General features: G+C 39.4%; 1 protein-coding gene across 1 annotated transcript; it reads right to left on the bottom strand.

Annotated features, from left to right (window-relative positions):
• Positions 1-2,717: 2,717 nt before the first annotated feature.
• On the bottom strand, positions 2,718-3,236 carry LOC149252938 (uncharacterized). The gene has a single exon (XM_089454315.1). It carries the CDS (start codon positions 3,234-3,236, stop codon positions 2,718-2,720), a length of 519 nt encoding a protein of 172 aa, XP_089310441.1.
• Between the last annotated feature and the right edge of the window lie 12,743 nt (positions 3,237-15,979).

Here is a 15,979-nt window from a genome sequence, read left to right as displayed (position 1 = left end):
AGCAGCCACAAGAACGAGGAAACCTTGGGCCAAAGCTGCGATGACCACAACTCTTTCCAGATGGGGTCAAGGGGGTCGAGAGTCTGGGTCATCAGGGCATAGGCTTCCTGAGTGGTGAACTTGCCTTTGGGAGAGTGTCCCCAGCGAAGGACATCCTGCTTGTCCATGTATCTGATTTTCCTGTTGATTAGTTCTACTTCTAGTGCTGGATGAGCCTGAACTTGCTGGTTGTTCAAATAGCTTGCAGCCGTTTTCCAGTGCCTGTACCCCTGAGCGTGGTTTTCCTCCCAGAATTGGTGAACCGTGGCTTCCAGAGGAGCGATCAAATCAAGCTGGAGGGGCGGTTTGATGGTTGAGAGGAGCTTGGGTTGCTGTTGCCACGAGTCTGTCCAGAACCGAGCTGTGCGACCGTTGCAGACCTCCCAGAAACTATGTTCCTGAATAAGAAGACGGTGTTGTTTAGCAGCGTTCCAGATCAGTGAGCCTGCTTCCGCAATAGACAGTCGAATGAGCTCTGAATGGGGTCTATGGTTGGCATATTTGGCATTCCAGAGTCTCGCCCATGGGGAGGAGGGGGAGGATAGCCATTGCCACCAGATCTTAGCCCCCATGATAGCGTTGCTGTGCTGAGGGTCGCGGAGGCCCAGACCCCCCGCTAACTTTGGCTTGCAGATCGTATTCCACTTGACCAAGGCCCATTTTCTGTTCTGTCCGGATGCTCCCCACAGGAAGTTGCGCTGAAGAGATCTGATCTGCTTGAGGACCCATTTCGGGGCTGCAAGGACCGAGAAGAGATAGAGGGGCATGGATTGAAGGACAGACTTGACCAGAATAAGTCTACTAGGAAGGTTGAGGGGGCGAAAAGTCCAGGAGGATAATTTAGCTTCGAGTTTATCCAAGAGAGTTCTCCAAGAAGAGTGCTTGAGAGCTGAGACAATCAAGGGGGCTCCAAGGTACTTGGTAGGTAGCTTGGCAATGGAGAATCCGAGGATTCTAGCAATGCGTTGTTGAATGAGCAGAGCAGTGTTAAAGAAGAAGATTTGCGACTTGGAGGCATTGACAGTCATTCCTGAAGCTTCGAAAAACAAATCAAGCAAGCTCTTGAAGGCAGAGGCTTCTTGGGCGGAAGGATGACCAAACAGCATAGTGTCATCCACGAATTGCTGGTGGGTGTGAGCTGGGGTCTCATGAATGGAGATGCCACGGAGCTGATGCGAATGAAGGGCATGATTGATGGTACGACCTAGCCCCTCCGCCATGAGCACAAAGAGAAAGGGGGACAGGGGATCGCCTTGGCGAATGCCACGAGAGGGGGAGAAGGGATGAGAAGGGATACCATTGACCAGGACGGAGAAAAAGGAAGAGGAGATCAGGCTCATGACCCATCTTATCCAAGGAGGGCTGAAACCAAAAGCTGCTAACATCTGTTGAATGAAATTCCAATTAAGTTTGTCAAAAGCTTTTGATAAATCAATCTTAAGGAGCATACCTGGCTTTTTGGTCTGCTTCAGTGAATGAATAATCTCATGAGTGAGAATGATGCCATCAAGGATTTGTCACCCCTCTACATAACCAGTTTTCTCAGGAGAGATGAGCAAAGGAAGCAGCGGCTTTAACCTGTTGGCAATTACTTTGGAGATGATCTTGTAGATGACATTGCAGAGGGCAATGGGGTGAAATTTGTCAGGCGTGGCTGCTTGGTCCTCCTTGGGGATCAGGGTTATGAAAGTAGCATTAATAGATGGGAGAAGCCAATGCATGGATCTGGACTCCTCCACTAACTGCCAGATCTCATCTTTGATCAAATCCCAGAAATGATGGAAGAAGTTGGAAGTGAAGCCATCAGGTCCTGGAGCTTTACCTTCCTTGTTTTGGAGGACAGCCTGTTCAACTTCCAAAAGAGTGACAGGGCGAAGAAGAAGTTGATTGTGCTCCTCCGTGATTAGCTTTGGTATGTGTTGCAGGATTTTGTTAATTGTTGGTCGCCTGTCAAACTAGTCTTCCTGCACCACCGATTTGAGATGAGAGACCAATTCAGCTTCTATGGCCTGATGTTGCTCCAGTCTTTCTCCTGTTGGGCTAAGGAGAAAGTTAATATTGTTACACATCCTACGTTGAATGGTAGAACGGTGGAAAAATTTAGTATTCCATTCCCCTTCCTTTAACCATCTGATCTAGGATTTTTGTTTCCAGAGAATCTCTTCTTGCTGCCTTCTTTCCTCCAACTGTTTGAGGAGACTTTGCTCTTTCAGGTCAGATGCTTCATTGTGGCCTTCTTGGATGATGCGAAGCTGTAGCTCCGCCATTTCTTGTTCCAGGAGCTTTTGTTGTTGGAAAATGTTGCCAAAGGTAGAATGGTTCCAGTCTTTAATGCGGGCTTTGAGATCTTTGAGGTGCTGCTGAAACTGGAACATCTTGGAACCTGGAGGAGGAATGAAAGCCCGCCAAGCAGAGTGAACCATTTCCTTGAAGCTTGGGTGGGAGAGCCAGAAAGCCTCAAATCGGAAGGGTCTTTTGATGCAGTCCCCTGGTCTGGACCATTGCAGAGAAATAGGCCAGTGGTCCGACCCTGAAAAAGGCAAGATTGTGGCTTGGAAATCGCCTCCAATATGTATAGCATTGTCAGAAAGGAGAAATCTATCCAGTTTGGATGCTATCTGTTGTGTGCCCACTCTCTTGTTGTTCTAGGTGTGATTTCCATAAGGAAGATCGATCAATCAGTTCCGTTGGATGAAGTCTTTGAAATGGTTGCTATCCGCCTCTAGTTTTTCTTTGCCACCTTTTTTTTCATCCAGGCTAGTTATCATGTTAAAATCGCCCCCCAGGATCCAGAGGGGGTGAGCTCTGGTAGAATTGAGTTGTTCTACCGTGTTTAATAGAGCGATTTTCCTTGCAGCCTCCTGAGGGAAATATGCATTAGATAGATGCCCATGCAGATTGGTCCCATGGATGTGGAAAGAGGCCTGAATTAGATTATGAGCAGCGTGGGCATCATTTATTGAAACAGATTTCGGATCCCAAGCAATGGCTAGACCGCCTGAGGCTCCGAAGGCATCTACCGCGACGGAGTGACACCCTGGCCAGGCTTTTGAAAGAATGGGGCCAAGGGTTTGACTTGTGCATTTAGTTTCCTGCAGGAAAAAGACTTGAGGTCTTTCCATCTGTATCAGATTTTTGATCATACGGACTTTTGAGGGGCCATTTAGACCCCTTATATTCCACGAGATGAGTTTCATTGAGAACTTACTTCACGGATACCTACTATATGTAAGTTTGGGATACCTACTAGATTCTACAAGCATCTCCCCCAGGAGGATAGTCCTCTGTAGATCAGATTTCCTCCCTCTCTTCTTTGAGTCTTTAAAGAGTTTCTTCCCATCCCATGGGCTTCCCTGCTGGATGCCTAGGGATTTTTGATGCTGCTGCACGCGGGCAAGAGCCACAGTTAGGTTCTCGATCTGCTTCTCCGAGATCTGGTCAAAATCCTTTTTTTGCATGCTTGCTCTAGAGTGAAGATGTCTAGGTCTCCTATATCGACCATTTCATTTTCATCTTCCATGGGAGTGATCTGGCTCTCATTAGCCCCAGTAGTGTCAACCTCCATGTTGTGAAGATGGCTAGAGCTAGATTCAGGCATCGAGTTAAGCGGGGGCTTGGGGGTGGCTTCCGAGAGGGGGGTATCAGAAATAGGGGTGGCTAGGATTTCAAAACTATTGCTGGTAGAGGGTGGAATCGGGGCTTGAGAGGGGGGTTTGGGGTTCAGAGGAGGGGATTTCTTGTTGTGGCGGCGCCGGTTCTGGACTTTAGTGAAGCCTTCAGCATCAGGGGTAGAGGCAGGATCCGAGGGCTTACAAGGAGGCGCATTCAGAGGACAATCATGGAATAAATGGCCATGGGTATGGCATTTCCTGCATCTAAAAGGCACATGTTCATAATCTATGGTTTTCACCCATTCATAATCATCATGATAGAGACTTACTGAGTCAGGGAGAGCTTGCGCGAGGTGCATGAAGACGCAGATCCGAGCATAGGAGGTGTACTGCCTGAGCTTTGTTTCCTCTGCAATTTTAATGAATTCACCAAGACCATTGCCAATATCCTTTAGGGATTCTTCATCCCAATATTCCAGTAGCAGGGAGTAGAGTCGAATCCAGACAGGCGCCCAGCTAAAGTCCTCTTTATCCGGGTTGAATCTTTCGATCCAGTCCCGGAGATAGAGACCTGAGGAGTTGAAAAAGTAGGGGCCCTCATCCATGACTCGATTCTTGTCTTCGAGGCAGTTAAAAATGGTAGTGAAGAATCCTTTGGGTCTGAGTTGCAGTGTTACCTGCCCTTTTGGCTTCCATTTGGCCCTAATCCATCCATGTAGGGCCTTTTCAGTTGGCCAGAACCCGACGAATTTGCCAATCAGCGCGTGGTCTCTCATGTACTGGATCTGGGCATTGATCCTGTGGCTCGGTAGCTCGATTTTGGGACGTTCCGTTGCTATTGGTCTGCAGGTAGCAGAGGTGGCTTTGGGTACCTCTGTGGTACCTTGCGCTTCCGTCATTTTGTCCTCTTGACTGTCCGGCTTATCGCCCGGTGGAATCTTCTGCGTATTGTTATCCTGCGGTTTTTGGCCTGTTGCAGAGCCCTGTGCATTGCCTTGAGTAGGTTGGTTTGTGTCGGCTGACGTCTTTTGGGTCATATCAGCATTGACGTTGGGGGAGGCATTGAGAGCCTCCCCCTGAGACGCTGCCATTGAGAGGGATCAGTAGGTGTAATGGCCCGAATGAGGACTGGGTCAGAGATCGTTGGCAGAAACCCTAGCCCAAAAGTTGCAAACCGATCCTCTCATGTGCATCCAATTTTCTTATGTAAGTTATCCTTATAACTTTTATGAATTTATTGTGTTACATGGTGAAATAGCAACAATTATATATACAAAATTACCTATTCCACAAAAATAATAATATATCATTTTTATATTAATAAAAACATAACTTGAAAACAAAAAAATTATGAATTAAAATTAAAATGAGATGGAACTTTTAAACATTAAAAATAAAAATTCTAATAATTAAACGCTTTTCGTTCTGAACTATTTAACTTTTTGATGGGTGTAAAGACAGAGCCAAGCAAGGTTAAATAAAGATAGGTGTAATTAGGCCCAGAAGCACTCTAAATTCACTAGGGGAGGTGTAATGTAAGAATTTTGTTAGCATTATATATATATATATAGATATAGATATAGATATAGATATATATATATAGATATATATATATATAGATATTTAAATTAAAAAATATATAAAGATAAAATAAAATCATAATAATGTACTTTAATTATAGGAAAATTTTAGAAACAAAAATTAATAAATTGGATAGGTTGTGTCCAGAGAGAGCCAAGACAAGTTGAAATAGAAAGAGGTGTAATTAGGTTTAGAAGCAATCTACATTCATTAGGGAGGTGTAAAGTAAGACTTTTGTTAGTATTTTTGAAATGTTTAGAAAAATATGTATAGATAAAAAAATGTAAATTTTATATATTTTAATTGATATTTAAATTAAAAAATATATAAAGATAAAATGAAATGACAATAATGTATTTTAATCATGGAAAATTCAAAAAATAAAAATTAATAAATTGAATAGGTTATAATAAAATCATTTTTAAAATTTAATACATTAAATAAATATCAGTATAAAATCATGTGTTGTAGCTGAACCATGGACCATAACACTTTTTTTAAAAGCTATTTTTACACCATCAAATTTAACTATTAAAACTAAGTGATTTAGTAAGCTATAGACTTGAGTGATGTTTTTATATATTATTTGATTTAATAGAAATTAAAAGAAAACATAATTTAATAATATTTTTAAAATCAATTATGTTTAAGAAAAAGAATAATTAATATTAATGTAGAGAAGTTAAATCTAACTATAATATTTTTAAAATAGTAATAAATTTATTATTATACAAAATAATGTGTGTGAGGTTCATTAAAATAATTAATATAAAATATAACTATAGGCTTAGTTTAATTTATAGACGAAATCTAGCAATACAATTTCAAGATTTTATGTTCTTTAAAATACATTTTTAAATTCATAAATGGATTGAGCACTCTCAAAAATCCTAGGGCACTCCAATTATGCAATTAAATAATTTAAACTCAAGTTTTTTAAAAATTTTGTCAGATTTTGATTAAAATTGTCATAAAAAAAAGTCATTTTAATAATAATGATACTAAATAACATACATGAAAATCTTTATCTCTATTTATAAGTGAAATTAAAAAATTATAAATAAATAAATAAAAAATTAAACACTATAGTTTATAAATAGACTAATAATTAAAGGTTATGAAATTTTTTATCAATACATTTTTTGAGTCAATTTTATTCAAAATCCAGTAGAAATTTTTATAAATCATATGCTTACGTTTAAATTGTTTAATTTGCAAAGGTCTAAATTGTTTAATTTGCAAAGATTTGAGGAGTTTTTTAGTGTGAAAATGTATTATGCATTCAAAAGTGTATTTTAAAATGACAAGAAATCACAAACTTGCTAGGAATTGTATTGCATTTAAGCCAATTTAAGATAATAGTTATTTTTTATACTTTTTATATTTTACAAATTTAAATTTCAATAATTAAAAAAATATAATTTAAAAAAATGAGAAATATATATCTTTTATATTTGATTTTCAAAATTTTCTTCATAAATTACTATTAATAAAATAAAATAAAATAAAATAGTTAATGATTATAATTATAATTAATCATAATTAATAACTAAACCCTCATAAATCTATCTCAATACTAAATCTACCGAGCACCAAGAGGGATCAGATCTCTCAAGATGCGAACCCTTTTTTGGGTAAGAAAATATTTGATGCATCCAAGTGAAGTTAATATTGATCTAAGCTAGTGATTAGATTACATATATTCAACATAAAGCTAGTGATTAGTTTACATATATGCAACATAAATAGTTCAAAGGGAGAAACTCAAGGAAGAATTTTGATAAAAGAAGAATTAGAAGAAAAATAATTGGAAAAAAAAATGATTCAAATTATTAGTCCCTGCCTTTAGGGGGACTATATCGATCGATTGATCGTTGACCCTGCATTAATTCATCTTTTGCTCGATTTTTTTTTTTGCCTATACGTATTTTAACCAAAGTTTGTCATTCACTGAAATTTTAACCAAAGATTTTGTTTGAAAAATATTCTACCTCTTATTACGACCTTCACGTGGCCTGCTACGGAAATATTGTGGTAACTTTTTTATATACAAATTTTTCTAGCACCCTGCATTTTAATTAAAAGGTTTGTTTATATCCAAAAAAAATTATGTTGCACTTCATTTTATATCCAAAGTTCAGGGAGCAGTGATTTTTTCGTGTGTTCATTTTATCCAAAGTTCATTTTATCCAAAGTCCAGTTGGGGCAAAGTTTTGTGGTATGCAAATATTTTTTATATGCAAAGTTTTTTAACATGGGTGTCATATGCAGCAGATGCCATATGTATCGACAATCCTACAGGTGGTGTATCAAGCAGTAATGTGGCACTTTTTCCATATGTCTCGACAATCCTACAGGTGGTGTATCAAGTAGTAATGTGGCGCTTTTGCTGGAGCCAAATATCTGATTTCATGCATTTCAGGTGATTGCATGCCATATTGAAATAGACATCTAGGTTTGGTAACTGTGGTTTATCTAAAAAAAATTACCAAACATGCTTTGGACAAAGGAAAAGTCGAACAGGAGGAATTCTATCGATTGCTATTACCAAGTAACCCAATCCGTTTAAGGCAGATGATTGAAGGAGCTATACTTCACGTTCAAGTTCTAGTTCCAGGTCCAGCTCTTTCACGAGACCCAAATCCAGCGCACAAAGAGAGGCAGTAACAAAGGCAAACAAATCCAGGCAAAAAATAATTAGGTTTGTTTGAAAAAACCCCACTATCTTATGCTGAAAAAAAACACAAGTTGTTTGCCTTTTGGCATCTTAACCTGCAAAAAACTATGAAAACGCGAAAGTTTCTTAACTAATTAGCTATTGGATCTGCTCATGCATGTGTATATTAGCTATTCGTATTGACCTTTAACCTATATTTGAAGAGATCCCTCTAGAATTAACCACTCCACATCTCTCATACTCCTCAGTCTCTGAAACCGACAGAACTACACACGGCAACTGAAAAGAAACAGGTAGGCAGAAAATCCAAGACAGTGAAGTCCTATCTCCCAGGCAAGGACAGTCTATCTACAGTATTATTGTTGTAGTCAATCTTTAGTGTCGGCAGGTAAGGCCCTTTGGGAGATTTTACTATTACATATGAGCTTCTTTCATGTCACTTAAAGTGTCTTTCTTTCAAGGTTCCTTTTTTTATCTACCGACGAGAGCACCAATAACGTGTTTCCCACCCCACTACATTCCCCTAGGGCTTCCAAGGGACATCCATCAGCCTTGAACCGGCTTTAGCCTTTGCCTTTCAACTGAAGAAGATGCCCTTATCTTTCCATTCGACCTCTAGCCAGAAGCCCTTCACCATGGGCCTTCAACTTTTCCATCTCTCACCAGATGCATTTTGCTTTTGCCAGGAGCCTATTATTATGCATTTTTCCTTTCATCATGAGCCTATCACTTTATCCTGCTCGGCTCATGCCTTGCAACTAATGAATGGATGAATCTGATGATTGGTCGAGCAATAAATTCTTTTATTTTTCAACATGAACATCCTCCGATTATGCATGGCAAGGAATCCCCTTCACAAGGTGAGGTTACATACTTCATGACAGAAAATAAACTTCGTGACAAGCTTGGTTTTCAAGTATCTACACTTTTCAAAATGGAATTGTACCCATATCCAAGCTAGTACTCCTATTATACAATATGAGTACTAGCTTGGATATGGGTACGATAATTCCTCCATTTTTCTGTAGCAAACAATCCAAACTTGCAACATTCTCAATAGTTTTTGCATAGTTATTACTCCTGCATTTTTTTTTGTAGAATACAACATCCTCAATCATTTTTTCATAGTAACTCCTGCATTTTTCTGTTGTAGGCCATAGCAAATAAGCCATAAATTCTTAGGCATAGACACGTTTCACCATAACATACCAGGTGGTAAGGAAGCAAACACCCAGGAAATGGCGTAGACGCTTTAACCATGTGTAGGTGGATGACATGCAATGAGTGTGTTATTACATACGAATAAGTGGCAGAGACTTTTTTGATGCATTGTTATATGATTGTTGTTCTATACAGGTGTATCCATTTTTGTATCATACAACACGTGTTGTTCTGACCTCATCTTGCATTTCTCTCATACCATTTCTCTCATACTAGAAATCGATTTAGGTGGGCAGTGCATGTGAAGAGAATGTGTCATGTTATATGATTTTCTGGCAAGAGCTTTAGAGAATTATAATTTGTGCGTCGGTGTCATATATGGGATGCCCGGCTAATAAATTACACTTTAAATTTTCACGGGATTTGGATAATCTCTCATAGTAGCCTCTGAAATTATGATAAGCTCTATGAAACTATCCAAGCTACTAATTTGGAGCAGATTTTTTTTCAAGACATGTCTTTCATGCAACAGGGCCCACATGTGGCACGATTCATGTGATAGCGGTAACTGTTAAAAATAAATGCAATTAATTTAATTAAAATATTAATTTTTCATGCTACGTGTTGTAAGACTTTACATGCATAAAACTTTAATAGACTTTGGAGAATGCCAAGTGCCATCATATTGCAACTCTCGTTAGCTAGTCGGTGGCCTTCGCACTCTCGTTAGATGGTCGATGGGCTTCTGTGCGACCCAGATCTGATGCAATGTCGACTTTGGGTGAACTCAATCTATTAAGCTGAGTTTGGCGATAAGAATGACTTCCCTAACCGACTTGAGGCAGTTATGGGGCTTGCATGCAGGGCCTGGCCATATGATTGACCGGCTGACGAAAATGACGAGTCCATATATAGCAGTAGCCAGCATCAAAGGGAGAATCTTATTGCACTGGCTTGCTCCCTGCTGGTTCAAAATCAGTTGGTTTACATGTAAGTTAAGAGAGAATGCATTCTTGCTAGCTAGCAGCTTAAACTCTGTTTTTAAGCTCTATTTTAAGCTTTGTTTGATAGATTTAGGCTTCGCTAGGTCATTGGCCTTGTGAACCCTTCTTACATTCCCTTGGCTTAACGGGGCAAGGCACCAACTGAGTATAGCTATCCAAGCATGGTTGTCTCCTAAAATCTAACTAAGATAGTGCTCAAAGAATGCAATGTTGACCTTGAAGACAAGCACCAGGAGGCCCTGAACTAGAGTTCGGAAGCATGGGTTAATGAACTATTTTTTAAGTTCTTTCTGAGGCATATCTAATACATATTATGCAGCATTTTCATGGATTGAATTCGATCACTTTCGACGCATATTTATTTGAGTCTGTTTGGTTTCCCTAAAGCACCCTATTCATGGTTCCCTAAGGAAATTTGAGCCGTAATGTGAGTTGGACTAATTTTTTTTATTTTCAAGCCCTAATCTGAATTTTTGTAACAAATTACACACTGAATTTGCAACGCCATGCAGACAACAAGATCTTTCAGGGAAGGTAGCAAGTTTGTTTGACTTTTTTAACAAATTACACACTGAATTTCCGATGCCATGCAAACAGCAAGATCTTTCAGGGAAGGTAACAAGTTTGTTCGACGAAGGCAGGTTGAAACTTTGTTTTTCTATTTAGTTTATCGAAACAGAAAGCTAGGCACTTTGTTTTCTTTATTCAAGACTCCTTTTGGACATAACTACATTGATCTACGAAAACATTTTTTTCGCACAAGCTACATAATAAGTGATGGGCACTTGGTTCAAACCAAACAGTTTTATGATCTCTTAATATGCTCATTAATAATAAGTATTGTTGGTAAGACATATGGTAATTATAATGAGTGTGTAGACATGTTGCACAGAGCGTTTGTATTGTGTTGTTGTGGCAGACCCCGACAGGGACTACCGCCACGGTAGTGGCTCCCTTGTTTATTATCAAACTCTGTTTTGTTAAATTAATTAGAAAAATGATTAATGATTGAGATACCTTTATCCAATTTAATAAAAATCTAATTAATAAATTTTTAGTAATATATTATTGTTGTTACTAAATTAATAATAATGTAATTATGAATATTATTCTTGATATATATCTACATATATATTAAATTCAACATTTGTTGAAGCTATATCATGATATTATTCAAACATAATAATATTTTTATACTAATAGGTTAAAATTATTATTATTAATAATATTAAAAAAATTTAAAAATATTATTATTAATAATACTGAATAAAAATAAATGGCAACAAATTGATGGAGTGTTGATGAATAATATGTGCTCAATTGATAATGTGAAACAACATGTTGATTTGAATGGAGGAGTCGATGGTAGAAAAAAATTTAGGCTAGGGTTTCAGATGAGCTCCACGACACCTAACCATCTCTGAACAATAACAGACCTACAGTTCCTGACCTCCTCTGGCAACCGAAAAACCTAGCTTTTGGATCCGCGAACATGGATCCCATTCCAGGGGAGGTCGCAAAACCTCCCCCAAGTGGTAGCAGCAAGAAAAAGCTACAACATGAGGTTGAACATGATTTTGATATGATAGAGCCTACCAACAAAGTACACCAGATCGACTCAACTGAACAAGGGACCCAACATACTACACAAGACGCAGAGACACTGCCTCCTGCTCAGCAACAAGATAATCTAGCCTTGAACAAAGAGATCCCTCAAGACACCTTGACCACCTGCAAGCCCATCGCAGTAGAGAGACCTAAATTAGAACTACCTAGGCACAAGATAAATGCCCAAATCCAATTTATGAAGGACCACGCTCTCATAGGGAAGTTTATTGGCTTCTGGCCAATAGAGAAAGCCCTGCAAGGATGGGTTGCAGCCAAATGGAAACCCAAGGGACATGTAACCCTGTAGCTCGGACCCAAAGGCTTCTTTATGGCAGTCTTCAACTGCACAAAAGACCGCAATAGAATCCTAGACGGTGGTCCTTATTTCTTCAACTTGCCGGGTTGTATCTCAGGGACTGGATAGAAAGATTCAATCCAGACAAAGAATACTTCAGTTGGGTGTCGGTCTGGATCCGCTTATATTCCCTTCCTTTAGAATATTGGGATGAAGAATCCCTAAAAGACATTGGAAATGGTCTGGGGGACTTCATCAAGATAGCTGAAGAAACTAAGCTACGAAGGTATACCTCCTATGCTCAAATCTGTGTTTACATGCATCTCGCCAAGGCACTCCTAGACTCGGTAAGTCTATATCATGATGATTTTGAATGGATTCAGCCTATAGACTATGAACATGTTCCCTTTCGATGTAGAAAATTCCATGCACATGGTCATCTTTTCTGTGATTTCCCCCTAAATGTCTCTCCCCATACCAAAACCTCCCCAGGAAAAACAGATGAGGATGGATTCACCAAAGTCAATACCTGGAAAAAACATCACAAAAAACCTGCCTCTGGATCCAAACTTCCCTTAGAGAAATCATCCCAACCCTCCACTAGCAATAGCTTTGATATCCTTGCTCAATCCACCTCAAAAGACTTTGTACTCCCCACCCACAATGAAAATATTCTCAAGTCATCTATGACCATCCTGCCCTCAGGATCTCGGAAAGATCCAAAGCCCTCTCAAACCATGATTAGCCTATCATCCAACCCCTATAAGGATTCTGAATCGAGACTTAATCGAATGGAAATGGTTATCTTTGACCAAGAACCAAACCATCTGAATGACTTGTTAGCAGGAAGCAGTGAACCCAAACATATGGAAGAAGAGCCTGAAAGTATTGACATTAGGGATCTGGACATATTTGGTCTTAAGCAAGCTTGCAAATGGAAAGAGTTTGATCAAATCCCTGACAGACAAATAGAAAGTTTGGAGGTGATCCTCTCAAGAGCACACCAACAACGAATACTAGAGATACAACCAGGTAGTCATTGGGATGGGAAAAACCTTCCAAAAGATACCAAGAAAAGAGGAAGAAAGATAGACCTACAAAGAACCATCATCATTGGGGAAATGTTGGTGGAGTCAGGAAGATACTCCAAATTAACGAAGTACTATAGATCGCTACCCAATCTTGAATCATGAAGCTCACCTCTTGGCATTTAAGAGGGTTAAATAACCCTGGGAAACACAGAATGATCAAAAACACGATACAACAGGAGAAACCTCACATATTCTTCATGCAAGAAACAAAATGTAACAATAATTCCATAGGAACCATTCTAGCAAAAGCCTGGCCAGGAAGCCAGTCAATGGTAGTAGATGCTTCAGGAGCCTCAGGAGGGCTAGCAATTGCATGGGACACCCAAGCAATTTCCCTCACTGACTTCCAAGAAAACCATAATTTCATTCAAGCAACTTTTCACATTATTGGAACCAATATACATGGACACCTCACCAATGTATACTTTCCTCAGGATGGGGCGAGCAAATTAGCTCTGTTGAGCACAATTGCAGGGATCAACTCAACCAGAACCCATCCTCTTTGGATTGCAGGAGGGGATTTTAATATGATCACTAAAATGGAAGAAAAAAGGGGAGGCCGAACTAGACTAGAAGTGGAAAGCGGACACTTCAAGGACTTCATACAAAATAATTGGCTCATAGATCTACCATTCAACAACGAAATTTATACCTGGAACAATAAAAGATCAGGTTCGCAGCAAATTGCCTCTCAGTTGGATCGATTCTTGATATCTGACAATGCAATTCATGTAGGAGGAGACTTCACAGCCTCAATTTTGTCGCTTTCAGGATCGGATCATTGGCCCATATCGCTACAATGGCAAAGACCTGGCAACCAAGCCCGAAGACCTTTCCATTTTGAATCATTCTAGCTTACCCACCCAGATTTTAGTCAGATGGTCACCTCCTTTTGGAAAAGCTTCAAGCCCCCAGAAGGATCAAGAATGTACCAACTCCAATAGAGGCTCAAGCAACTTAAAGCATAGATCAAACTTTGGAATCAAACAACTATGGAAATATTTTCCAAGCCCAAAAAGCTTTGGCTCAAGAAATGATGGAAGTCTAGCAAACTATAATAACAGGTGGTAGAATGGAAAATTTAATTGAAAAAGAGTAGAGCCTACAAAAGCAACTGGATGAGAGAAGAAAGCAAGAAGAGATCCTCTGGAGGCATAAATCCAGAGTAAGATGGTTAAAAGAGGAAAAGCAAAACACTAAATCATTTCACTACAGCACCATTCAAAGAAGAATGCACAATCATATCTCTCACCTCCAAAATCCGTAGGGAGAAAGGATGGAACAACGCGAGGACATTGAAAGAGAACTCCTTCGGCATTTCAAAAGTGCTCATCAAGAACCACAAATAAATAGACAACCAGCAATAGAAAGGATCCTCCAACATATTCCGAAGATTATTATGGAGGAACATAATCAACTACTCCTCAGACCTATCACTCTTTCGGAAGTTGAAACAGCTGTGAATCAACTCAAAGAGGGGAAAGCTCCTGGACCAGATGGATTCACCTCCAATTTCTTTCACAAATTTTGGGAACTCATCAAAATGGATGTTTGGCAAGTGGTAGAAGAATCTAGAACTCTCCACTGGATGCTTCAGTATTTAAATGCTACCTTCATAGCACTCATACCCAAAGAAGAGAATTCCATGACTCCAGACAAATTCAGGCCAATCGCTCTTTGCAATGTTGTCTACAAAATAATATCCAAGGTCATTACCTCCTGCCTGAAACCATTACTGCCCCTATTAATATCGCTAGAACAACTGGGATATGTAGAAGGATGACAAATTACTAACGGCATCATTCTCACTCATGAGATAATCCATTCGTTAAATCATAACAAAAAAACAGGTATGCTTCTCAAAATTGATCTCTCTAAAGCTTTTGACAAATTAAGCTGGAATTACATGAAAAGAATGCTCATAGCTTTTGGCTTCTCTCATACATGGGTCAGATGGGTAATGAATATGATTTCTTCCTCTTTTTTCTCCATTCTTGTGAATGGCATTCCCTCGCGCCCTTTTCAGCCCTCTCGTGGCATTTGTCAAGGAGATCCTCTCTCTCCTTTTCTCTTTGTGTTAATGGCTGAAGGTCTAGGATGTCTAATAAAGAATGCTCTTCATACCCAGCAGATCAGAGGAATCTCTATCCATGGCTCCCCAACCTTCACCCATCAACAGTTTGTAGATGACAATATGCTTTTTGGGCACTCGTCTGTTCAAGAAGCCCTCAAAATTAAATCTCTACTTGATGATTACTCGGAAGCCTCTGGAGCCAGCATCAATATAACTAAATCCCAAATTTTCTTCTTTCATACTCCCCCTCTCACTCAATCCTTTATATCTCGTATCCTTGGATTCTTTAAAGCCTCTCTCCCTTTCCAATATTTAGGATCACCTCTAACTAACTCTGCCATTAAACATGCCTCTTGGCAGTTGCTCCTTGAAAAGTTGGAAGGACGCCTCTCCTCCTGGACTTATAGAGCCCTCAACATTGCTAGTCGTCTGGTTTTGGTAAAAGTTGTGTTACAATCAATGCCTCTTTACCTCTTCTCTGTGTTAGCAGCACCAAAGTGGGTGCTTAAAAGCATCACAAACCTGCAACACAACTTTCCCTAGGGATCATCAAGCCAAAAAAAAAATGGGCACTGGTTAATTTGACGACAGTTTGCCTCCCAAAAAATATGGAGGTATAGGACTCCAGGACCCTCAACATAGTAATTTTGTCATGGGAGCAAGGATATGGTGGAAATGGATATCAACACCACAAACACCTTGGGCAACACTGTGGACTGCCAAATATGCAAATAATAGACCCCCAGATGAACTAATCAGACTTCTTCCCACTAGAAAGGGATCTCTTATCTGGAATTCAGCAAAACAACATAGCACCATGGTACAATAATCCTACATT

The sequence above is a fragment of the Pinus tabuliformis genome, chromosome 7, assembly GCF_031772625.1.
Source record: "Pinus tabuliformis cultivar Carrire ecotype Pingquan chromosome 7, CPIR1, whole genome shotgun sequence".
NCBI classification, from domain to species: domain Eukaryota; kingdom Viridiplantae; phylum Streptophyta; class Pinopsida; order Pinales; family Pinaceae; genus Pinus; species Pinus tabuliformis.
The sequence above is the reverse complement of the archived record's forward strand: the minus strand, read 5'-3'. Positions and strand labels throughout refer to the sequence as shown.

Excerpts from the sequence above, each read along its gene's own strand:
- LOC149252938 (XM_089454315.1), bottom strand. The coding sequence starts at position 3,236 with ATGAAACTCATCTCGTGGAATATAAGGGGTCTAAATGGCCCCTCAAAA.